This window comes from Bicyclus anynana, chromosome 19 (assembly GCF_947172395.1).
Source record: "Bicyclus anynana chromosome 19, ilBicAnyn1.1, whole genome shotgun sequence".
In the NCBI taxonomy this organism is placed as follows: domain Eukaryota; kingdom Metazoa; phylum Arthropoda; class Insecta; order Lepidoptera; family Nymphalidae; genus Bicyclus; species Bicyclus anynana.
Window position 1 is genome coordinate 4,205,360 of NC_069101.1, and position 27,240 is coordinate 4,232,599.

Consider the following 27,240-nt stretch of genomic DNA (forward strand, 5'->3'; position numbering starts at 1 on the left):
TTATTATAATTAAGAAGGGTTATTTTTAACTTTAATTGATTTCGCCAAAATATTTGATTCATAAGAATATTTTTTTAATTCTTTACTACAAGTTAGCCCTGGACTACAATCTTTTACTTCTTTGCCGGTAGGGTGGTAACTAGCCCCGGCCGAAGCCTCCCACCATCCAAACTGGACTGACGACATCAAGCGCGTCGCAGGGATTCGCTGGATGCAGGTGGCTCAGTATCGTGATGTTTGGAAGTCCCTACAAAAGGCCTATGTCCTGCAGTGGAGGTCCATCGGCTGATATGATGATGATGATGAAAGAAATTTCAACTTCAACTTTGTGTTGGCAACCACTTTACACACACACAGGAACAACATACAGTCAAATCTTTCCTCTTTATAATATTAGTATAGATAAATTTGTACGAAACTTTGATGAGCGAGTCCAATTCGCGCTTGTCCAGATTTTTTCAACTTTCGGCCGATTTCTTTCTAAAGTTAATTTTCACTTTGTTCGATCTGAATATTGAAAAAACTAACCAATCATAGAAATATTCTTCATTTACGTTATGCTAATAAAAACCATTTAAAAAAACACAAAACACGTAGCAACGGTTTGCGTTCCTCGCAAAAAAAAACTTACAAAAATCATTTAATACTATTCGTTGATTACGTAGCAAACAGCATTGTATGTGTTTTTGTGATTTCTCCATTGATAATATCTTGATTTGAACGTGATTGTATTTAGATTTATGTTTTATTAACAGACACCCGCGACTTCGTCCGTGTTTTTTTTACTTTTCTTTTATTCTTTACAAGTCAGCCCTTGACTACAATCTCACCTGGTAGTAAGTGATGATGCAATCTAAGATGGAAGCGGGCTAACTTGTTCGGAGGATAATGAAAATCCACACGCCTTTCGGTTTCTACACGACATCGTACCGAAACGCTAAGTCGCTTGGCGGTACGCCTTTGTCGGTAGGGTGGTAACTAGCCACGATCGATCTACACCGCTACGTATAAGTACAGTAAATGGGGGTTTTCACATTTGATTGGTTTCAACGATGGAGGTTCAATGAAATCGGAGGTTGGGGCTAATTTTGGCCTACAGTGACTGTACTAGTAGTCGATACGCGTAAAGCGGTTCAGTTCGTAATCTTAATAAATGCGAAAGGTCACTTGTCACGAAATCTCGAAAACCGCTAGACGTACAAAGATGAAATTTGCCACGGAGTTAGTTCATAGTTACTAGGTGTCCACTAAAAACGGATTTTGTGATAGGACTGGATTAAAGAGGTCTAAGGGCATACGAAGTCGACGCTATTTCCTTATACGCACAGCAAAGGTATGCCCAGCTATCTTTTATTTTCCCTACCACCTACAATATGGGTATCTTCAAGTCTAGAGCGAGTCTTCTAAGTAAACGCATTCCATAGACATACCATAGACATCTTTGCTTACCATCAGGCATGACTATAACAAAAAAAAATGTATATCCGGACTTCTGACGTAAGAAAGTGCTTAGGTATTGTTTACATTATACACGTGTAATAAATAGTACATAATATTCATAAAATTATATTACGATATTAGTTGTAATAGGCGATTACAATATTGATAAGAAATGATGTTTGAACTAGTTTAAGACGGTTTTTTATCAGGGGCATAAAATGCATAGAAAGATTTTAGTGTTTTTATCACAAACGCTCTAGAACCAGTATCTAGCTAAATTAGATATTTTATATTTCGGGTGCTAAAGTATCGTAATTCGTATGCCACGAGTCCACCCATTGGAGTATCCAAGGATGCTGCATGTCGTGTTTGTCAGATTTGTTTAAAAAATCATGTTAGCTCTGTTTTGTTATTATGCACAAGGATTTTAGCTAAGGTAGCAGACTTGTGTGCGTTTTAAGAAATTAAATATCACGTGTCTCAAACGGTGAAGGAAAAACATCGTGAGAAAACCTGTATAACAGAGAATTTTCTCAATTCCCCGCATGAAGTCTGCCAATCCGCATTGGGCCAGCGTGGTGGACTATTGGCCTAACCCCTCTCATTCTGAGTGGAGACTCGAGATCAGTAGTGAGCCGACTATGGGTTGATAATGAATAAAAGTTTGTAATGTGCCTTCACGGTAAACAGTGCATTTATGAAGTGCACACCACTGAAGAAATTGAACCTACTATATCATAAACTAAACAGTTATGTTGATCTAACATGCCATTATAAAGTTTATGTGTCATTTAAAATTAATAATGTTTTTACAAGATTTACCTAAACGAAGTTATCTCTAACAACACAATTGTGTATGGTAATGTAAACACCATAAGTCACGCCGATCGTTAAATCAGTAATGACATAGGTGTTAGTACGAGATTGCGCTCGCTAACGATGACACCTTTCGATTTCTGAGAAAAGAATACCATCAGAGTAAAAGGAACCTCAGTTGATGTACGACCTCTTTGTCGTAGTTGGCAATGTTGTGATTTTCAATAGAGAAGTCCAAACAGTAGCGCATCGTGCCTTGGAGGGGCCCTATATCAAAATTAGTGGGGTGGACCGGAGGCATATGAACGGTAAAGATTATGGTATTTGGCTGGTGGGAGGCTTCGGCCGTGGCTAGTTACCCTACCGACAAAGACGTACGACCAAAGCGATTTAGCGTTCCGGTACGATGTTGTGTAGAAACTGAAAGGGGTGTGGATTTTCATCTTCCTTCTAACAAGTTAGCCCGCTTCCATCTTATATTGCATCATCACTTAACAATAGGTGAGATTGTAGTCAAAGGGCTAACTTGTAAAGAATAGCAAAAAAAAAATGCAAAAAAGCAACAAAATTTTTTAAGCCTAAAAAAAATATGACAGTGATTTAACATAAGTAGGATTATTTTAACCTTTGAATGCTCGCTTAACCCAGGAATAAAAGAGATAGGTTTTGACAAATAGGCAGATTTTTACGTTTTGTTCCGGGAAGCACCAGATAAGGTGAGATAAGGGCCCAAGGGCGAATCTTGGATCTAAGGGTCCCGTAGGTCCGAATTACGAGACATTTGCCGTGACTAGTTAACACAACCAGGAAACATGCGCCGCCAAGCGATTTAGTATTGTTCCTTTATGATGCTGCGTAGAAACCGTAAAAATGTATCGGTAGAGTAAATTATCACTACTGTACCTCCCTTGTACAAGTAAGTCCGCTACCATCTCTGCAACGTCAGTTAGTATCTCACGACAGATGAGATTGTGTTAGACCGTTGGTTGACTTAGTTTCGAGGCTAATTTCGAGTTCTGAGTAGTTATTAAATATTTTTATTTTTTATTTAGCGTTTTTAGTCTTTCCTAAAATTCTCAGTCAAGGTCAAGGCTGAGAAGTTGGTGGCGTTACGTTACCTTGGAGAATAGGCATTAAAATACGTTGATGATAATTATTTGAAAATTCTATTCGATTAAAGTTTTCGAATCGGAAAACGTTACGTCGGGCGTGTAATACCGTACTAAAGGCGTTGTATTAACAGAGAATTGTAATGATGGGCTTCTGTACGTTGAATTATTTATCCACAACTATATAGAGAGTATCAACTCTATTTATTTCTGACGAATATAATAACAAGTGCTTCGTAACTTCATGGATGACATATTTATAACTCGCTCTTTTAATAAATATAAAACTCACAAGTACAGAATAGTTTATGACAATTAAATATCTATACTAATATTATAAAGCTGAAGAGTTTGTTTGTTTGTTTGTTTGTTTGTTTGTTTGTTTGTTTGTTTGTTTGTTTGTTTGTTTGTTTGTTTGTTTGAAACGCGCTAATCTCAGGAACTACTAGTCCAATTTGAAAAATTATTTCAGTGTTAGATAGCCCATTTATCGAGGAAGGCTATAGGCTATATTTTATCCCCGTATTCCTACGGAGACAGGAACCATGCGGGTGAAACCGCGCGGCGTCTACTAGTATAGACAGTTTTAGTTAGTATAGACAAATAAGCATGAATTAATTGATTGATCACTTTAAAAAATACTTGTCTTAGACCTGTTTAAATAAGTGATAAGTAAAGTCGTAAACATTAAGCTAAAGATATGAAGAGGCTGACCCAAGCCATCGTACTTATAATGGAATTCAATTTTCTTACCAATTTGTCTCTGAATCAAACTGTAAGGTAATTGATTCGACAAAGCGCAGTTGACTCGTTCTATGGCTAATCTGCCATTATCGGAGACAAAACGAAATAACATTAAAAAAATAGAAACAATTGCATAAGTTTCGGGCACCGTGACAATTGTGCGATAGCATCGAATAGAAACTTATTTAGTCGTCGAAAACACCTTGAACGTTGAATAGTTTACAATTGTAATAATTTATTTGCGTTATTTATATTAGGCATGAGATTATGAGATAAGTAACTTGGAGAAAAAAAATCACTTGTGGAACGAACAGTGTGTTATTTATAAGTGAATATCCGTCACTGGTTGCCGTGTAGTAAACAAGGATTTTCTATACATACGAATACCTTCGGAAGATCGGATTAATAAAAAATTCAAAAGAGAATTTTCATTTTGTTGACATCCGCTGAGTTATTAAAATGATTATTAGTGCCGTGTGTGTGCCAATAATTCGCAACAGTAGGTATTGGTGAGATGTGAATTTAAAATATTTTCTGTCGAGCGTGAAGAAAATATTTTTCAACGGCAAAATGCTGAACAACACGGCAACGGCATGTCGCTTGATGTCTTTCTTTATTGGTAAGTTTGTTTGAACATCTATTAGGTCGTAAATTAACTAGTTACTTAGTTGATATAAGTAGATAATGTTATACTTTTAGTATACGGAATATATAGCGTTTTATTTTTAAACTAGCGGACGCTCGAGACCTCTTTAATCTAGCCCTTTAATAATAATCTTCTATACTTATAATAAATCTGTAGAGAGGTCAATTCTGTACATGAAATATATTTCTAAAATAACTACCAGGGGGTGATTAGTGGTCGATACTGATGCCAAAAATGCAATCAGTAAAATTTTTGTCTGTCTGTCTGTCTGTCTGTCTGTCTGTCTGTCTGTCTGTCTGTCTGTATGTTCTTTATAGAAACAAAAACTACTCGACGGATTTTAACGAAACTTGGTACAATTATTCTTCATACTCCTGGGCAGGTTATAGTATACTTTTCATCACGCTATGATCAATAGGAGCAGAGCAGTGAAGGGAAATGTTGGGAAAACGGGAGAAGTTACTCAACTTTTTAAGCTTCAGTGGCGTGGTATGTTCGTTATAGAGACAAAAACTACTCGACGGATTTTAACAAAACTTGGTACAATTATTCTTCATACAGGGTCGGGGTAGGGTAGGGGTAAGGGTAGTAGGGTTTCACGCGGACGAAGTCGCGGACATCCGGTAGTAAATAATAATAATCGTTTATTCTCTACAAAACCGTAACATAATAGGTAAAAATAACTTAACACTATAATTAATGGATGAGTAACAGGTCTCTAAACTAAGAAAGAACTTGTATTATAGACACCTGTGCTCTTCCCTGCTTACATGTAACAATCTTATGTCATAGACTTAGACCTCTTTAATATAGCCCCTTACAGTAGTATCGCTGTAAAAATGGAGTAACTTATCCCGTTTTCCCAATATTTCCCTTCACTGCTCTGCTCCTATTGATTGGAGCGTGATGAAAAGTATACTATAACCTGCCCAGGAGTATGAAGAATAATTGTGTTAAGTTTTGGTAAAATCCGTCGAGTAGTTTTTGTTTCTATAACGAGCATACAGACAGACAGAATGACAGAGAGACAAAAATTTTACTAATTGCATTTTTGGCATCATTATCGATCAGTAAACACCGCCTGATAGTTATTTTGAAAATATATTTCATGTACAGAATTGACCTTTCTACAGATTTATTATGAGTATAGATAGATTACTTTGATGTAAGTAAATAAAGTAGTATGTAAACAAACAAAGTAAAAACTAATTATCTGCATGAACACTATAATAAGATGTTGAGTGGTATATGATAGGAGTATGTAGATCATCATCATTGACGACACATATTCGGGTCACTGTTGAGCACGAGTCTCCTCTCAGAATGAGAGGTCCTATATGAGGGATGAGGAAATAGTCCACCACAAGTGCGGATTGGCTGACTTCACACACCTAGAGAATTGAGAAAATTCTCTGGTATGCAGATTTCCTCACGATGTTTTTCCTTCACCGTTTGAGACACGTGATATTTAATTTCTTTAAATGCACATTACTGGAAAGTTAGAGGTGCATGCCCCGGATCAGATTCGAACCTACGCCCTTCGAATCGAAGACAGAGGTCATAATCCACTGGGCTATCACAGCTATATAGGAGTATGAAGTTAATATAATTAAATTAAAAAAATTCAAAATTCAAAATTCATTTATTTCAAGTAGGCTCAGTTTACAAGCACTTTTGCCACGTCAGTTGACTATTTGTAAAGATTCTACCACCGGTTCGGAAGGCAGGTTCTGCTGAGAAGATACCGGCAAGAAACTCAACAGTTGCTCTTTTGAAAAAGTCTCTTTTGAAAATGAAAAAATTACAAAAAATATATAATTTTTAGTTTTCACAATTTTAAAAATTATCTTTTTTAGGCAGATTTTTAACTCCATTTGAAGTCTTTATATACTTGAATCGGTTGAATTTCGATAATACTTAAATCATATCATATTCTAATTTGTAATAAAATTAATCTGAAACCCATACTTTTTGTAGCAAAACGCATGCTGTGTTTTTTTTCCATCCACTTATCTTTATACCAAAAATCATCAAAATAGGTACAGCGGTTTAACCGTGAAAAGGCTGCAGACACATATATGCATATAATATTTATACACATATATATAATATTTATATACTTATTTATAATAAAACTGTAACCGGTCAAATTCCGTACAATGAAGATATTTTGAAAATCTCCAAATCTAGTAAAATTAAAATGATATGCTAGCGTTTTTATAGTATGATATGGTTAGAAACACTTAACATTAGCATAGGTAGTATAAAAATGATCTTTTTCGTTATTAATAACTTACCAACATACCTACTCATTATCTCAATCTGAACATCTAGACATAGATTACATAATATAATTAACTTATTGCAGATATAAGGTAATTAAATGTACTTATAATATAATATTGTAGAATATTTATAATTTCTACAATTGGGTATTTGGCTACTTTTAACCGAATTCAAAAAAAGGAGGAGGTTCTCAATCAAAAGTGAATAGGCCTAATCTAGGTAAGCGCGTCCCATCAGGCTTAATTGCAGTCAAGCGCAAGCCTTTTTTGCATATTAAAAAAAATACATAAAAGCACAAACAACATATATAGGTAACTAGCTGACGCCGTGCGGTTTTACCAGCTTAGTTCTCGTTACCGTAGGAATACGGAGGTAATATATAGTCTATAGCCTTCCTCGATAAATGGGCTATTTAACACTGAAAGAATTTTCCAAATAGGACTAGTAGTTCCTGAGATTAGCGCGTTGAAAGAAACAAACTCTTCAGCTTTAAAATATAAGTCATCGATCGTAGATCGTTAGATGGGCCTCAAAGCGTCGCGGAATTGTCATTGGTTTTGCACATTGAGTACGTCATCACTCGTGACACATTTCTCTTTATTCATGTTGTGGCACGTGTTTTGACACTTCCAAAATGAACACGAAGGCATAATTAAGGGATTAAAATAAAAAAAAAAACAGTAAATATTTTTTTAAGTCCACGTCCACTCACAGCATGTACTTGTTACGTATTAAGATAAGATGTGCGTGCACGTCTATGGATAATGACATGGGCGGGGCTAATCTAACGATTTATATCGATGATATAAGTATATAGATTGTTATTTTGTTTGAACATCCATTCCATACGTAATACATATTTAACGATTTTACGTAGTTATATTTTAGCAGTATTTAGTATGAGACGTTTTGAGCGATTCACGGTGCGCATTTGCGGCATTATCTTGCGAAAAACTCAACAGCAAAACTGTGTACAATGTAAAATCAATGATTTAATTTGACAGCTATTACCTAGTTCTCTCGATATTAGCCCGCATCGTTGAAAATCGTTTGGTAATAATAATTACTCAAGCGCTATTTTGCATTGGTAAAACCAAAGATTTTCTACTATTAGATATGGTACGTGCAGTGGTGTGCACAAGGTTTTTAACTAGGGTATGCACTATAAGTGAAAATAGGAAAATTCCTAGTCCAACTATTTATTCTTTGGTCCAACATAGGTTTGTATCGAGTTCTTAGGGTAGGTAGTGCATTTTTGCATCCATGAACTGCACGCCACAGTTACGTGCATACAAAATCACAGCACCTTAGGACCCTACCGTTCATCGGCTCTTCGAAATAACTGGTTCGTCTGCGGATCTCCTCATATCTGATTTGATCTCGCAGAGTGTCCCAAGTCTGTCATCTTCAGGCACTGAGGAATTTTGGACGAATTTTTTTTGTGTTTACATTATATATTTATGTATAATATACAGAATTATAGTTTTTACACTCCTTGAACACATAACTCGACATTGTAGACAATATTAAAGTATTATTATGTTTAAACGACTTTCGTTGTTTACAATGCGACTAAATGAAATTAATACAATTAGCCACTTTTGTGCGCCTCAGTTCCGACGCACAAGTAACATGTCTAAAGTATAAAATCTTTGGGTAATACAGACTTTTAATCATTATAACTAGTTCACAATTTAATTATTAAATTCATTACGGTTGTAGCTATCTTAATGGCTACAAATTACCTACTAATGAATTGGTACTGAAATATAGTACAGTATATACTAAAAGACGGGGGCTGTAGTAACTTTGTACAATATATCGTTGGTATATTTTTTAAGCTATGCCGGACCCTTCGTGTATCACTGTGTGTCTTATTATGTCAAGTAAGTGAATTTTTAAATTACCTCATAACTGGAAGAGCATTTAGGTTTTTGGCGATGCATTAACAGTTAAATAATAATCAGCTCGACAGGTATATTGTTGCCAATAGACCTGATATAGTGCTAGTCGATCGGTCAGTGCGTCGTGCAATAGTTGTTGATATTACTGCTCCACATGACGATAATCTGGTTAAAGCCGAAAAGGATGGAAATACTTGGACCTTGCTCACGAGATTACCGCCATGTGGAATGTTGAGTCAACTATTATTGTTCCGATAGTTGTTTCAGTTATTTCTTATAGCGAAAAGCTTCGACCAACACCTTAAGAAGCTTTCGCTTAACTGCTGGATCAAGAGTAGGATACAAAAGGCAGTGATTCGTGCGACGGCGCGTATTGTGAGGAGGTTCCTCACTCTGGAGCCCTGACCACCGGCTGCTTGGGCACTCAAATGTCCCGCAGCGGGAGGGTTGAATTTTTTTTTTATAAGTTTTTAATAGTGTTTTGTATATTTTATGTATAACATTGTTGAAAATTTAAAAAAAAGGAGAAATAAATAAATGAGAGGTCGACAAGATTTTTTTTTTTTTTTTATGTAGTATAGGCTTACGCTTGACCACAATCAAGCCTGATGGAAAGCAATGATGAGGTCTAAGATGAAGCGCGCTTGCCTAGAAGATGCCTATTCACTCTTGCCTTGAAGGTGCACAAATTATACGTGTCAGGAAACACAGACGCCGGAAGTGCATTCCACATTTTGGCAGTTCTTATTAGGAACGTTGACGCAAAACGTTTCGTGCGGGTTGATTGCACGTTGACAACAAAAGGATGCCATTTTTCGTCACGGCACGATAAGTCGCGAGCCCAACTAATCAATGAGATGCATTATTATTTAATTATTCCTTTATTTGTAAGATATATAAATGATTAATCTCGGCCGTTTTAGATCTGAAAATTGATTTAATCCAATATGGTAAAGATTATGAGATGGTTCTATTCTGTATTTCCAAATGGATTTTTGTCTAAAGTTATTTGTTTTTGAACGACCATTTTCAATTTTCTTGCTTCTCGCGTTCCTTCTCTGTCTCCCCAAGGTGGTGTATAAAATAGACGTATAAAAGTGCTCTTTGAAGTTTAATTTTAAAAACCATATAAATGTGAACCAGTAAGACTTTTCTTGCAATAAGTAATTTATTCTAGTTTCTACCAAAGGAATAGCGAAATCTACAATAGGTTCTAAAGATTAGCGTGTTCAAACAAACAAACACTTTAACTTTATTACGCTCTGGGAATCACAAGATGTGTTTAGTGTTTACTTCAAATACATTAATACTAAACATTGTATACACTTATTCAAATGTTTACAGACTACTTGTCATGCAACAGCTATGTTTGTTTGTGGAATGAAGGACGAGTTGAGATTTATCGTATACTAGCTGTGCCCACGCGGTTTTACGTTTACTTCCCGTTCACATAGGAATACAGGGATAAAATATATTGCTTTTTTAGGATTTAAACTTAAAAAATATGCCTCTGGCATGGACTTCCAAACAAAACGGTCCCCAAGCGGGTTGTAAGAAAATTCTTACAATCCGCGTTTGAGACGTGATATTTAATTTCTTAAAATGCACACAACTAAAGTGTCTAAAGTCTAAAAGTTAGAGGTGCGTACCCCGGACCGAATTCGACCCCATGCTTACATGTAACTGTCCCAAAAATGTAATGGGGATGATGACTAGGTTTGAATATGTTGATTTTTATGATACATTCGGGTAAATGAGGTCAATGTTAACTAATTTATACATAAAAAGCAAAGATTGTCTGGATATTTGCAAAATAAATGAGATTATAAAATTTCAAAATCTATCGTAATATAAATCGTAATTAGATGAAAATTCATACAGTTTTAGCTTTCTTACATTAAATGTGTCATTTTTTATTAAAAAATATGAACTATAAACATAAACGCACAAATAACAAAGATTAGTTATTTTATTTAAACGCACATACAAATGTAACGATCATTACATTACCTACGACGTCATTAGTTCGTGCCATTTTGTATTGGGCGTTTTTCAGGGATCCGCAGCAGCGCCGTAAATTTGACCCTTTAAATCCTTGTAACTCCGAAAGTAATGATCGCAGATACCCATTTCCTTTTACAAAATTGTTTTACTATTAGCATATTCTTAATTTATATACAATTTAAAAAACTGTCATCATCCCTATTCTTCTTGGAGACATTTTTATGAGGATTAGGAAATATAATTGACACTGCTGGTGCTGGGATATTTCTTCCATAAAATTGTAGTAAAATAAAAACAAATTGTGCGTAAGTTAACATTGTTGTGACTGTAAAACAACTGTTTTGCAAAACTATTTCGGAACAATGTACAATAAACATACTTACTCAGTTATTTGCAATTGTTCTCTTTTACCTCGTGCGGATAATAAAAAAAAATCTAAGTACCTAACTAATAAGAGAGTTGGAATCGAGTGTCTGTAATTTGGAGAAAATTGTATGGGGCCCAGGATCAGTCATTGCGGAAATAAAAGAAGATATTTTTTTTAACTATTTTTGATTATACAAATCTACGACTTTACTTTTAATCTTTCGAAGTAATATTCATTATCTCCCAAGAAATGCAACATTAATAAGGGTAATAATGGTGAATAGATGACGTTTTCAATGCAGTAATCGATTTGACGTTTGCTGTCAATTGTCATGTCATAGTTGTTCTATGGGCGCCATCTTAATATAACTCAAATACTTGGGTTTTTATTTTATTTATTTCTTTTTATCTAGTTAGATTTATTCACTTTAATAATTTTTAACAAAATCCTTGTATTTTTACATTTTAATGATACAGGGTACAAGAGTGCACCTGAAATGGACCATCTCCTTTACAACTGACAATATTGTTACGGAGAACCCTATGTATGTAGTAATGGGGTATTACTACATACATAGGGTTATATTGCCAGTTGTAAATTTATTTTAATTTTCTCCAGAAAATTCTCTGTTAGACTTTATAATCGCTCGCCCTTTCGACTTGTTTACAAGTCGAGATCAAAATCAAAATCAAAAATCATTTATTTCAAGTAGGCTCAGTTTACAAGCACTTTTGACACGTCAATTGACTATTTGTAAAAGATTGTAGTCAAGGGTTAACTTGTGAAGAATAAAAAAAACTCAAAAAATAAGTTTTGCCTGTCAGTCTGGTGGCGCTAATCTTTACGTAACAGGCAATTATGAGTATTAAATTGAGAATAGTTGAAGAGTTAAGTAGTCCGTTGTTTCATGAATATCAGAAGTTTGGATGATTGGATCAAAAAAATTTTCCGGAAGAATATTAATAATTATAATTAATTTTTTTATGATTTTATTTCAAAACAACTGTATGTTGTGTTGCATGATATTTGTATTTATGCTATATGAAAATTATATTGATCTTTGTCATGTTTCTTATACGGGAAATAGATACATAGGCAGGTCACAAGTGCAATAATAATTTATGTAAATTGTTATATAATAGCTAGTGTTTAGTATAGTTAGACAAGTAATTAAATAAGTAATATACGAACATACCTGACATGTTTATTAAGGCCAGACTTAAAAAAACAGGCTTGAAAAAAGAAAAGCGTAATGTACCAAATTTATATACCATACTATAGCCTTTCTAGATGAGTACTGTTTACCAACAAACTAATTAAAAACAAAGGTATAAATCACTAGTCATTTCACACCTAATAATAATTATAATTAACTTGTTCTTAAATTAATGAAAATAAATTTGATTAATAACCTTAGAACAATTAGATATGGTTATTTTACAAACAAATCATACATAATTTAAAATAAATAAGTTATGAAGTGACATGCGTTTTCTACCTTCATTTCTAATTTCTTTGCTGGTAAACAATACTCATCAAGAAAGGCTGTAGTATTTCTATGATTTTCTCAAAATCAACTGGTTCGATTTGCATAGGGTTTTATGTCATTAATAATGCGTCGGGTCGCAGCGACAGGGATTGTACCATCATCTTGTGCTAGAGAAAACATCTCGAGCAGGTCCCAGGACTTGTGACCTTGGGTGTAGGTTTAAAGGATCTTCTTAGCATTAGCACTCACCATTCCCAGTCCGGGATGATAACAGTTTTTAAAATTGTATGTAATTAAGGAGTATGCTAATAGTAAAGCATTTTTGTAAAAGTAACAGGGCATCTGTGACCATTACTTTCGGAGCTACAAGAATTTAAAGGGTCATATTTGCGGCACTGCCACGGATTCCTGAAAAACGCCGCATAGAAAATGGCACGAATTAATGACGTCGTTGAAGTTCAAACTTAGTCATCGTCGCCATTGCAACGCAACGGTATTTCAACTTTCTACGATCCTCAAACGACGACATTTTGATGACGTCAGAGTTTATAATCACTACGTGATGACGTTTACAATCACAGATTGAGGGTTCTAGCACCTATTTGCTATAATATATTTTTGTGTGAAGCCGTGATAGCCCAGTGGATATGAACTCTGCCTCCGATTCCGGACGGTGTGAGTTCGAATCCGGTCCGGGGCATGCTCCAATTTTACAGTTGTGTGCATTTTAAGATGTTTCAAACGGTGAATGAGTGAGGAAACCTGCATACCAGAGAATTTTCTTAATCCTCTGCGTGTGTGTAGTCTGCCGATTCGCATTGGGCCAGCGTGGTGGACTATTGGCCAAACCCCTCTCATTCTTAGAGGAGACTCGAGTTCAGCAGTGAGCCGAATATGGGTTGATAATGGTGATGATTTCTTGGTTCCAGGTATCACACAAGTATGCTTCATGCCGTCCCCTGTAGGCGACTGTGACATGTGCTGCCAGAGAGATGATACTATAGACATCCAGTATAAGCTTTTTACTAGGTAGGTATTGTGTTGCCTATGTGGTCTAATGGGTCTAATCGTTGGGTCAGTCTATGTGGCTTCGGATCACAACATTTGCGGTTCGACTTCTGGGTCGGGTTATTTAATACTGAGCTTTTCTTTTTTCTCAAGGAAAATTGGTGGTATTTTTTCATTACATCTGTAAGGACCCTCGTCCTTACTATAAGATAAGCTAATCACTGGCTCATTCCTATACTGGTATGGCAAGCAGACCGCACACGACCACCCCGGTCAAGCGCCGGTGATAGACTGTCCCATAGATTACAGTGGACTATAACATTGCCCCCACTACCAACACATGAGATAGTGTATGTAGTATTGTAGGTATCTATTTAGTATACACAAATTGTAAAATAATTTAACATTGTCCTCAACTCCATATCCACTTCTCCTGCAGTAGTACCTCGGCGTCCACTGCAGGACATATGCTTTTTGTAGGGACTTCCGAACATTATGATCCTGAGCCTCCTGCATCCAGCGAAGCCCTGCGACTCGCTTTGATGTCGTTAATCCACCTGGTGGGGGGTCGACCAACACTGCGCTTAATAGTGCGGGGTCGCCATTCCAGCACTTGGGACCCCAACGTCCATCGGCTCTTCGAACTATGTGCCCCTGCCCCGCCCATTGCCACTACAGCTTCGTTGAGCTATGTCGGTGACTTTGATTCTTCTGCGGATCTCCTCATTTCTGATTCGATCACGCAAAAATCCGTGTATAGATCTCCGAGTATAGATCGTTCCATCGCCGGCTGTGTGTCTCTGAGCCTTCTTATGAGGTCCACAGTTAGCGAGCAAGTCTCGGAACATCATACGTCTACGCCATATTCAGTAAAAAATCTTAATCTATACTTAATATTATTTAAGCTGAAGAGTTTGTTTGTTTTAACGCGCTAGTCTCAGGAACTACTGGTCCGATTTGAAAAATTCTTTCAGTGTTACATAGCCCATTTAGCGAGGGAGGCTATAGGCTATAAATTATCCCCGTATTCTAACGGGAACGGGAACCACGCGGGTGAAACCGCGCGGCGTCAGCTAGTTATCTTATATTAAAAGATTTCATTGCACCCTTATGGCCGAGGTCCGAGTTTCAGAAGAAAAGCCACTAGATCAAGTGCTAAATCTGGGCTGAAAATGTATACTAAAAAAGAAAAGTTCAATATTAATAGCCCGACATAGCACATTGACACCCGAGACCATAGATTATAACAGTGTGCCTAGTGGGAGTTTTCAATATTTTCATACTGTTACTATCGCGTTGACGTAAACGCGAATTTATTTGGAATTGAAACAGTTGTGCAGCAGTGCCACTAGATGGCGCTGTTGCAATTCCTCAGAAATTCGCGTTTACGTTAACGCGATAGTAACAGTATCAAACTGCCACTAGGCCCTCAGGACCAAACGAGGCAGTTTTTGTAATAACGAGCAGTTTAGTAATAAATATTTATTCTCGTTCTAGGAATAATCCTATTTACCATGATGTTATCATCCCAGGGGACGCGGCTGCCTTATCACAGACGCGCTTCAGTCCTTCGAGACCGACAGTTATATATTTATTTGGGTTTTCTGAGGCTATAACTGGAGCGAGTACTACGATGTTAAGGAACGGTAAATACATAAACTATGTAATTGAATGTGTGTGTAGTGTAGACAATAAATATCAAAACTTCATAAACTTTTCAATCTATACTTATAATAAATCTGTAGAGGGGTCAATTCTGTACATGAAATATATTTCCAAAATAACTATCAGGGGGTAATTAGTGGTCGACACTGATGCCAAAAATGCAATCAGTAAATTTTTTGTCTGTCTGTCTGTCTGTATGTTCTTTATAGAAACAAAAACTACTCGACGGATTTTAACGAAACTTGGTACAATTATTTTTCATACTCCTGGGCAGGTTATAGTATACTTTTCATCACGTTAGGATGAATAGGAGCAGAGCAGTGAAGGAAAATGTTGAGTAAACGGGAAAAGTTACTCCATTTTTTAATTTTCCGTCGCCGTCGCGTGGTAGGATAGGGGTAGAGTAAGGGTAGGGTAGGTTTAGGGTAGGGGTAGGGTAGTGGTGGGGTAAGGATAGGGAAGGGGTAGGGTAGGGGTAGGGGAAGTAGTAGGGTTTCACGCGGACGAAGTCGCGGGCGTCCGCTAGTCTATACTAATATTATAAAGTTTGTTAGTTTGTTTACTTGAACGCGCTAATCTCAGGAACTACTGGTCCGATTTGGAAAATATATTTTTAAAAGATAATAAAATTATTTTTTAATAAAAATAAAATAATATTTTGATAATTTTAACTTTTTTTACAGCTTTTCTAGAAAACGATGATTACAACTTTATTGCAGTGGATTGGTCTCGACTTGTTGTTTTTCCGTGGTAAGACATTCCTTGTTTCATTCAGTTTTTGACCGAGTTCCAAAAAGGAGGAGGATAGAACCTCCACCGTTTTGGAAGTCGGTCAAAATGGCTGTATGAATGCTTTTTTTATTATATTATCTATACTTGTAATAAATCTGTAGAGAGGTCAATTCTGTACGTGAAATATATTTCCAAAATAACTATCAAGGGATTTTGCAGAACTGTGCAAGTGCGTGTTGGGTAACGCGCAGTGTAAGGTTCCGTAGATGGATTTGCATTTTGATCCTTTAATGTAATGCACAAAAATACCAATTACAATACCCCACACCATGGGATAGACGATAAAAATGCATCCTCACATGCATGTAGAGTAGGAACCCCAATTTTTTTTTAATTTACTTTTTACCACTTACTTGTAATCGATACTGAAGTTTTTTTTACGATTTTTTGCCTGTTTGTCTGTTTGTCTGTCTGTCCGTGTTTTTTTGTTACTCGGGCATTACGCTAAAACTACTGAATGAATTCAAATGAAACTTGGCACGGTTTAACCATAATACGGAGAAGGTTATAGGATACTTTTTATTGCGAAAATAAAATAAGAAGGGGGTGAAATAGGGGTTGAAAGTTTGTATGGAAAGTCCTTCATTTTTAGAGTTACACATTTAAAAATTTCGTTATAAAACATAAAAAAATACAAAATATAATGAGATTCAAAAATTTTTAAAATTCAACCTTTAACGTGGTGAAATAGGGCTTGAAAGTTTACATTGATTTCCACGCGGACGAAGTCGCGAGCGTCCGCTAGTAAAGGAATAAGAGACTATTTCGTACACGAAACAAATCGACAAACAATAAGAAAGTTAAAAGATCAAATATCACGGCAAAGTTTAATGCGACTTAAGCACTTTAAACCACAATTCTTGTTTCCAGCAGACTTAAGGTTTGCAATGAGGTCACGTACTGAAGTATACCTGACCTAAACAGGCTCACCATTACGACAGTGACGCGGGATAAATTATTCATCTCGACAATTATGCACAAACATTAACGTATTTTCCACTCGGCTTAGGATGAGCTTTGCCACAGTACTTTGCGGTTTGATCTTTGTTGAATTAGGGCTGGATTACGAGTAGATTAATCAATAACATGTATTAAACCTATATAAAACACATAACTGCCCACAGATTATTACATTAACGGTCGCGTGATCTCACCTGGTGGTAAGTGACGATGCAATCTAAGATGGAAGCGGACTAACTTGTTAAGAGGAGGATGAAAATCCACACCCCTTTCGGTTTCTACACGACATCGTATTGGAACGCTAAATCGCTTGCCGGTACGTCTTTATAGGTAGGGTGGTAACTAGCCATGGCCAAAGCCTCCCACTAGCCAGACCTGGACCAATTAAAAAAACCACATTCGGCCCAGCCGGGGATCGAACCCAGGACCTCCGTCTTGTAAATCCAACGCGCTTACCATTGCGCCACGGAGGCCGTCAAAATATTTTATATTTTTGCTGTAGGTACGAGACACGGGTATACAGGATGCTTACGAGTATTCCCATAACTCTAGGGTTAAATTTTTTACGGACAATTAATTAAAAATGTCTTGGGAACATGTGTTCTAAATTGACTATTTAGGGAGTAAAAAATATTTCTTTTGTATATAGATCTTAAATTGTGTCCCATGTATCGCATTTTTATATTATGACCTAGCCAAACTTATTCATTGATAAATATCATGAAGTTGCTTACTTGTAAAGTGCGGAGTGCCAGTTGCTGTATCTCGTCAATATCGACAGTCTTACCACTAAGACTACGTATTTAAAATGCAAGGATAGTTATATGCTTTATGTTTATATTTTCCGTTATGTGCTTCATATCATCATCATCATCAATCATCAATATCTACATATAAATAAAATTGAAGTGTCGACGGGGAACTAAACAAGGGGGAGGGTACGTTAGGTACCCTCGGTTCTATCCTAAGTTTAAAAAAACCAAATAAAATTAGTTTAACTGGAAATTATTCCGTTATAACTATGTTGTAACCGAAGTTACACAAGTTTTCTAAAGAGTTACATTTTTAAATTCAATGCAAGCAATGTATCCGTAAAGCAATGTAGAGCCGTGATAGCCCAGTGGATATGACCTCTGCCTCCGATTCCGGAGGGTGTGGGTTCGAATCCGGTACGGGGCATGCACTTCCAACTTTTCAGTTGTGTGCATTTTAAGAAATTAAATATCACGTGTCTCAATCAATTAATTATCTTCGTGTGTGAAGTCTGCCAATCTGCATTGGGCCAGCGTGGTGGACTATTGGCCTAACCCCTCTCATTCTGAGAGGAGACTCGAGCTCTGCAGTGAGCCGAATATGGGTTGATGACGAAGCAATGTATCGTATTTCCAAGCACCCTGTATAAGTTTCGTTCTTTTTCCGAAGGTATATATCAGCTGTGAAAAACACAAGATACATGGGAGAGCGACTGGCTGACTTCGTAGAGTTCCTGAACTCTACGGGAGTTCCAGCGGGAACTCTACACGTGGTGGGGTTCTCACTGGGAGCTGAGGCGGCTGGGTTTGCTGGGAAGACACTTAAAACAAGAGGTCTTATGTTGGGAAGAATAACTGGTATGACATATTAATGGCTAACTTAAGTATTTTTTTATTCTTTACAAGTTATACCTTGACTACAATATCACCTGATGGTAAGTGGTGATGCAATGTAAGATGGAAGCGGGCTGACTTGTTCAGAGTAGGATGAAAATCCACACCCCTTTCGGTTTTACACGACATAGTACTGGGACGGGACGGAAAGAGACTGGATAGCCCAGTGGATATGACCCCTGTCTCCGATTCCGGAGGGTGTGGGCACGAATCCGGTCCGGGGCATGCACCTCCAACTTTTCAGTTGCATTTTCTAGAAATTAAATATCACGTGTCTCTAACGGTGAAGGAAAAACATTGTGAGGAAATCTGCATACTAGAGAATTTTCTTAATTCTCTGCGTGTGTGAAGTCTGCCAATCCGCATTATGCCAGCGTGGTGGACTAATGGCCTAACCCCTCTCATTCTGAGAGGAGACTCGAGCTCAGCAGTGAGCTGTTAATGGGTTGATAATGATGTTGATAGTACTGGGACGATAAAACGCTTGGCAGTACGTCTTTGTCTGTAGGGTGGTAACTAGCCACAGCCTCCCACCAGCCAGACCTGGACCAATAAAGAAAACCTCAAACAGCTCAAGCCTGGGATCAAACCCTCTTGTAAGTCTATACCACTGGGCCACGGACGCCGAATTGATATGGAAACACACGGTTGGATTGGATGCCTACAGTGGGCCTAGTGGGAGTTTTCAATATTTTCATACTGTTACTATCGCGTTGACGTAAACGCAAATGTATATGGAATTGATACAGTTGTGCAGTAGTGTCACTAGATGGCGCTGTTTCAATTCCTTAGAAATTCGCATTTACGTTAACGCGATAGTAACAGTATCAAACTGTCACTAGGCTCTCTGATTTATTATAATCATTAACTCATATTTATATCATACTATATATCCCACATTATTTCCCCTTTTTTAATTAAAATAAAAGGGGGAATATTGTGATTAGTAGATTTGAGGCTAACTTATTATTATTAAAATTGTATGTATAGGTTTAGATAAACTGAAAATATCACAGATATAAATACAAATAAACTGAGAATATAACAGAGACAAACAAATACAACAATTAAATCATTTAATTAGGAAACTCGCAAATAATATAAAGTAAGATGCTCTAAAGAACAAAGACGAATTGGAGCATCAAGAGGAATAGTTATAAAACTTTGTTCGCTTCGCTTTCTATCTGAGAACAAATTAGTTTTTGTATACCAGAGCCGATTTTAAGTCTTTTTGGTTTTTAATATTATTGTATTCAGAAATCTTTTTTAATATTATAAAGAGATAAAGTTTATGAGATTACAGGGGATAATTAATTACTAGAGCTACTGAACCGGATTTGAAAATCCATATACCGATAATAAGCCACATTTTTGTGAGTACAGGCAGGCCACTTAGCTTAAAGAGACGATGGACGTTTGAGTCCAAAGGTCCTGGAATGGCGACCCCTCACAAGAAAGTGCAGTCTTGGTCAACCCCACACTTGGTGGACCGATGAAGTCCATGCAAGAGTCCAGCAGTGGACATCCATCGGCAGATAATGATGATGGTAAAGTATTTATGAGATGTGTTAACACGGCACTAATTTTTCGTTACTTTCCTCTGGTGCGGTACGAGGTTTTTTGACCTCGTACTAAAACTTTAGGTGGTGCGGTTCGAGGTCAATCGACCTCGTATCTCTTAACGACACTAGACGTACGAGGTCAATTGACCTCGTACCGCATCGGACGTGTTAATAGAAAATAATTCATTTCCAGGTCTGGATCCAGCATATCCTGGTTACAGTTTAGGGGGTAAAGACAACCATCTCTCAAAGGGTGATGCAATATTCATAGATGTAGTACATACAAATCCTGGGCTGTTTGGTTTCCCTCAACCCATCGGCGATGTGGATTTCTTCCCTAACTATGGGCAGTGGATCCAGCCTGGATGCTGGTTTGATCAGCTCCTGAAGAATAGTGAATTTAATTATGTATGTAAGTATATTATTTAATTACTTTCATCATATGTAACGTTGAACGTCCACTGCAGAATATAGATCTTTTGTAGAGACTTCCAAACCCTCAATAACTCAATGGTAAGACTCATCACCGAGGGGGGTTCGATCCCCGCTCTGTTGAAGTATCGTTGTACCCACTCCTAATACCACCCTACCGGAAAAGACGTAACGCCAAGCGATTTAGCGTTCCGGTACGATGCCGTGTAGAAACCGAAAGGGGTGTGGATTTTCATCCTCCTCTAACAAGTTAGCCCGCTTCCATTTTAGACTGCATCATCACTTACCATCAGGTCAGATTGTAGAAGTAAAGTTTATATATTGTACGGGATAATCTTTGGATCTACTGAACGGATTTTGAAAATTATTTTACCAGTAGAAAGCCACGTTATTTGTGAGTGTAATAGGCTATATTTCATCCCCGTAATCTCACGGGAGCGGGAACTACGCGGGTAAAATCTCGAAACATCGACTTGTTTTCATACAAAACAAAAGCAGTCATGTTATGTGCTTCCGGCAAAGCATTTACGGTGGAATTCATAGACGTTGTAGGGGCACTTCCAGGGGATCATTCAGCCTCTGAGTGTTGAATTTAACCTCTATTTGTTTGAGAATTTGACACTCAGCGGTTGAATGATCCCCTGGGGCTGCCCCTACCACGTCTATGAATTCCACTGTTAGAATCAAAGTCTCGTAAAAATGTCATGAACGGACAGCACGACCTTTAGATATTTGTTATGCAGCATAATACAATATAGGTAAGAATTTGTAAGCCCATTTCTTAAATGTCACTGCGTGCCCTTTATTGTTTTGGGAACAATGATTCAGCCCCCACTTCGCGTTTAAACCGATCGATGCTCTGACGTCACGGATGCTGGAGGCGAAGGACAAAGGGCTGGAAACATATTTACAACGATATCCGTCGTGATACCACTGGCAGTGTGCATAAGGTTTTCAATTAGCTTTCAGGCAGTTTATGTAGAAATTGTTAAACCAACAAGTATAGGTTCAGGGTAGGAAGGTCATTTGCACCTTTAAGTGCCACTTTAAGTTATTATTATTATTTAACAATTGTAACATTGAATAAAATTACCAAAAAGGTCATGAAAGAAGTAGGTAACAATTATCCGGCCACTTTAATATACTCGCGTCATATTAAAGTGGGCGGATAGTGCCTCTGAGTATATTTTGCTTGTTCACGCCGAACTTTGGAACTTTTGAACATATTTTCATATTATTTTCAAGAAAAACCGAAAAAATGTTTGTGTAACTGACAAGACAATCGTGGATTAATGAAAAAATTCTTTGTAATTACCAATTTTGATGCGTTCCTAAACGGTAGCCTAATTGACACGCGTGCCATGTTATAAGTCTGCAGATGCCATATCGATTACGTACCGTAAATGTGGTATAACCTAACGTAATATAAAGGTATTGCGTAAACGATTTACGTGGTTCAGCAAATCGTGAATAACGTGACAAGACTTTTACGTCGAATACGATGATCGTATGTTGATATTATGTGGCACGAAATATAGTCGGATTTTTAGAGCATGGTGATAAATAAAGGACATTAAAGTTCAAGATGCATGCATTTAAATTGATGGAGTATGGATTTTTAAAGGGTAACCTGGCAGGAATCGGCCTGCATGGCCTTTTCGCCGCTGTTACCTAGATATCGTTTTAATAATTTGTCATGTCATGGGAGGGCTGTTGTTAGCCAACAAAAAGAAAAACGGAAAAATGGAAAACCGGACAGTTGTGAGTCGGAAAAGCGCACCAGGAGTTCCGTAAAGACTCTTATTTCAAATGATTTTTATAATAATAGTTTTCTTTCTTTGAGTTACGTAACCCTAAAAAGTCGAAGGAGTGAAGAAACAATTTTGGCATTCCATTGAACTAATGCAGAAAGTTTCACTCCCAAATTGTGGTTCTAATATACTTTTAATGATCAGTTTGTTTATGGTTATGTTTCCAAAAATAATTGCTGTAGGAATCTACCTAACACTGTTGACTTATAGTTTTTATATCATTCTCTTCTCTATAGGCAATAAATAGTATTTCAAAGAAGTCTATGGTATTGTAGGGAGTAATTTCTGAATTTACTGAACCGATTTTGAAAATTATTTCACCACTAGAAAGTCACGTTATTTGTGAGTGTCATAGGCTATATCATCCAAGTATTCTCACGGTAATCAGGATTACGCGGGAAACCGCGAGGCGTCGTCTAGTTTATTGATAATTCGTATTTCATGTTAGTAGCTGTTATTGATTTCCCTTACGTAGATTTTTTGAGTGTCCATCGGACAGATATATTAGCTTACAGCATATTGTAGCCTACATCATACAAGTTTGTTATAAAATAGAATACATTTTGTAGCGTTAAACATGCATTAGCTATATTTGTAGGTGACTTACAAAATTTGAAATTGTATTTCAATTTTTTTTTATTTCAAGCTTGTATTTTAAAACTAGCAGACGCTGCGTAGTATCGCTGTAAAAATATAGTAACTTCTCCCGTTTTCCCAACATTTCCCTTCACTGTTCTGCTCCTATTGATTGTAGCGTGATGAAAAGTATACTATAACGTGCCTTAACACAATTCGACCTCGAGGCAAGTCAAAACCTAACAACTATAGTCTATAGTCTAAGCAACAGAAGTCAGAACACGACTATTTCATGTTTGGTAGAGGTTCCAACTTAGCATTGTGCTGCATGTACCAATTACCTAAAAATTGTAAGTTGAATGAATTAAAAATTAAAAAAAAATGAGGAATTTTTCAAGCCTAGATTTACGTATATGAAACTTGAGAACTCCCTGGGACATGTTAAGCCGTAAATCTATTAGAAGATAACCCTCAATCTCAATGATTGCCGTATGTAACCTCAACGCTACTCAAGGGAGCAAATATTGGGAGATCTGGGCCGTAACATTCGTCTTATATGTTCTATCTGAGGTTACTAATCTCCATTGACATTTGGACGTGGCGATCAATCTTTATAGTAAGCCTTCTACGTAATGAATAGTGCTATTCTCTTTCTCTCTTAGGCCTCAATAGCAGGAGAGATTTTTTAACGGACGTTAAAAAAGCGTTTAAATATAATATAGCGTATAAATATAGTATGAAGTTAAATGTAAAACTTCATACTAGAAACATTCAATGTGCATTTATTATCTCTTTATGTAATAATATATATCTCATAGTCATTGAAAGTGTGTCATACACACCCTTAATTTATTCGAATTAACTATAAATAAAAATTTTATTAAATAAAATATATTTCTTCCCCGAATTTCCACGTTGTTTGTAAGTGAGAGTGAGTGGCTTTAGTGATAATAACGTGTCTTACTATTGGTAATTTTCTTTTTGGTTAAGTAAAAAAATTTGGTTCCGTAGGTCCAGAGAGATCCGTAAAGACCGTACGCAACATAGGTAACCCCAACAACATCACAAGCTCACAGATTTTCGTTCGTTCGTTATCAACTCATATTCGGATCGCTGCTGAGCTCGAGTCTCCTTTCAGAATGAGAGGGGTTAGGCCAATAGATTGGCAGACTTGACACACGCAGAGAATTAATAAAATTCTGGTATGCAGGTTTCCTCGCGATGTTTTCCTTCACCGTTTGAGACACGTGATATTTAATTTCTTAAAATGCACACAACTGAAAAGTTGGAAGTGCATGCCCCGGACCGGATTCAAACCCACACCCTCCGCAATCGGAGGCAGAGGTTATATCACGGCTCTCATTTAAGTTGGCAGTTACAAGAACTGCCAACTTAAATTATACCGTGATAAAATTCACGAAAAGCCTTACAAATCGAATCAGAGCTTCAATAAAAGCCAAGGTTAAGAATTTGGAATACTATAAGATAATTTAAATAGAAATTTTCAAATGACTTTGAGCCCATAACTTGCCGATTATTTGAAAGCCTGGCATGCATAATCTTGAAAGTTATCTATTATTACTATCAAAGAAAGCAACCATTTCTGAACGTATCCAAGTAGTATTGAAATTCGGACAAAACGATCAAATTTTGGATGAAAGCCAATTGGAACGCCAGTTTGCTTACAATATCACAATGCTGGGATTTGATGTTTTGGCGTTTCCAAAGATAAATCTTTTAACGGTCTTAACAGATTGTTTGTTATCCATTTAAAATTTTCCAAATGGTTCAGCCATTTGGAAAGCCAGCCAGCCACGTTTGGTTATAGAAGTCTTGTACACCACATAGTGTATCGTTAACATATTATTAGATACAAAACTATAATAAATAGATTAATAAAAAAAAATTAAGTTTAAAATTTACAACCCGACTACATGAAAAATTTTAATAAAAAAATATAACTGACTTTAAAATCACAAAAATGTTTCTACTAAACTAAAAATAAATAAATTACACAAATAAAAAAACCCGACTGCATAAAGTATAAAAAACCTGAAAAGAAAAAAAACAAGCTCAGTCCAGAAGTGTAGAAAGCAATTAGAAATTAGACCTTAGATATTGGATAGAATGATTTTCTTCTACATTATTTAATAGGTCCCGACTGTTTTCTAATTGCTTTCTACACTTCTGGACTGAGTTTTATTTTTTCAGATTTTTTTATACTTTATGCAGTCGAGTTTCTTTATTTGTGTAATTAATTTATTTATTTCACACTTTTTAGTTACGATAGATGGTTAATTTCGGATTAATTTATTACGTTTATTACAAAGTACGATAATTTATACATCCAACCGACGTTAAGCAAATATTCAAAAAATTCTACGGAACGCTCGGTGAGCGAATCCGACTCGCACTTAGTCGATTTTTATAATCAATATATTTAATTTAGTCTATAACTTCACTTCACAAACCTGCTCGCGCCTATAGTCATCCGCCTCGCGTATTTTGCATAGACAACTAATAAATAACGTTTTTCTAATTGTAGTTTGTTTTTAACATAGCCATGATATACCATTTTAGAATTCTCACAAAAAAGTCTTGAATTTGATACCCATATTTCAATATTAGAAGAAAAAAAAATTACCTCGAGTCTATAGCGTCTCACAGTCTTCTTGTTACTTTTTTTAGTTTTACCTATCTAATAACACTTGGGTTATTGAGACAAATCTAACGATATCCTAATTACGTAAATACGTTCAGTAGTTTGGAAGATATGAGGTAATAAAGAATATTACATACATACATACTAGATACGCGCGAAAAACATAACCCTTCTTGCAGTCGGGTAAAAAGTCAACGACATTATATTGTATAGACTGCATTTACGTTTCATGAAAACGGCGCATAAAAGTTGTTCCTAATGCTAAGCGGGGAGCAACTATTTGACAGGTTTCCATATAATCTTCCGTCAGTTCCGCGAGCCGTGCGGTTGACAGTGATCATCTAGTCTATGTACCGTATGTACAATGTATGTCGTTGTAAATAATGAACGAAACAAGAAAATATTTCTGATAGAAATTGGGAAATGCATATGTACTAAAGTGATCATGGTAGAGCCGTGTTTTTTTTATACTCTGGCCGTGGTCGCACCCATTATATACCTACCGTGTCGTCGTCATCAACCCATATTCGGCTCACTGCTGAGCTCGAGCCTCCTCTCAGAATAAGAGGGTTAGGCCAATAGTCCACCACGCTGGCCCAATGCGGATTGGCAGACTTCACACACGCAGAGAATTAAGAAAATTCTCTAGTATGCAGGTTTCCTCACGATGTTTTTCCTTCAACGTTAGAGACACGTGATATTTAATTTCTTAAAATGCAACTGAAAAGCTGGAGGTGCATGCCCAGAGGCGGATTCGAACCCACACCCTCCGGAATCGGAGGCAGAGGTTATATCCACTGGGCTATCACAGCTCTCCGCACCTACCGTGTACCTATGTTTGAGGTGTAGCATGCATAATCACAGTAGGTAGTAGTAGGTGCAACCACGGCTCTACCATGATTACTTTAGTATCTCACAGATCATGTCATCATCATCATCATCATTATCAGCCGATGGACGTCCACCGCTGTACATAGGCCTCTTGCATGGATAAGCACGCCAAGCACTTCAAGCACAACGGTCTCCGCAAAATTACTGACATTTTCGTTAGAGATCAACAATTGGGAAAAAGTTAAAATAGCTACTGAAATTCCCATGCCAAGCTTTGTAGAACTTCGCTACAAAACTTCGTAGCTCATAAAGTTAATCCAACTTTTTGAAAACTCATTCAAAATTAATTGTAGGTAATATTTCATTACTCTTTTTTTACTGGGAAAATTCATTTCATTTTAGCTTTTTCCGTATGTCATAGGGTTCACCTAGGAAAAACTCTGATTCATAGTCATTAGAAAGTGTAATATACACACCCTTAATTTATTCT

The 27,240-nt window shown here is 36.7% G+C and overlaps 2 protein-coding genes across 6 annotated transcripts in view; one reads left to right on the top strand and one right to left on the bottom strand.

Moving 5' to 3' along the window:
• The window catches only part of LOC112051897 (chromatin assembly factor 1 subunit A-A), a 112,519-nt gene that overhangs the window by 8,803 nt on the left and 76,476 nt on the right, over nt 1-27,240 (bottom strand). The window lies entirely within an intron of this gene.
• Nucleotides 4,114-27,240, top strand: part of LOC112051898 (pancreatic lipase-related protein 2) — a 105,376-nt gene continuing 82,249 nt past the window's right edge. Inside the window, exons 1-6 of one of the 5 annotated variants that reach the window (XM_052887543.1) lie at nt 4,114-4,728; nt 13,735-13,834; nt 15,311-15,459; nt 16,162-16,228; nt 18,653-18,840; nt 20,632-20,846. In XM_052887543.1, the coding sequence (XP_052743503.1) occupies nt 4,680-4,728; nt 13,735-13,834; nt 15,311-15,459; nt 16,162-16,228; nt 18,653-18,840; nt 20,632-20,846 (768 nt within the window). In that variant the 5' untranslated portion in view covers nt 4,114-4,679. Of the gene's footprint in view, nt 4,729-8,787; nt 8,928-13,734; nt 13,835-15,310; nt 15,460-16,161; nt 16,229-18,652; nt 18,841-20,631; nt 20,851-27,240 lie in introns of those variants that run through there. The other 4 variants (XM_024090734.2, XM_052887542.1, XM_024090733.2 and 1 more) reach the window with 4 other exon arrangements.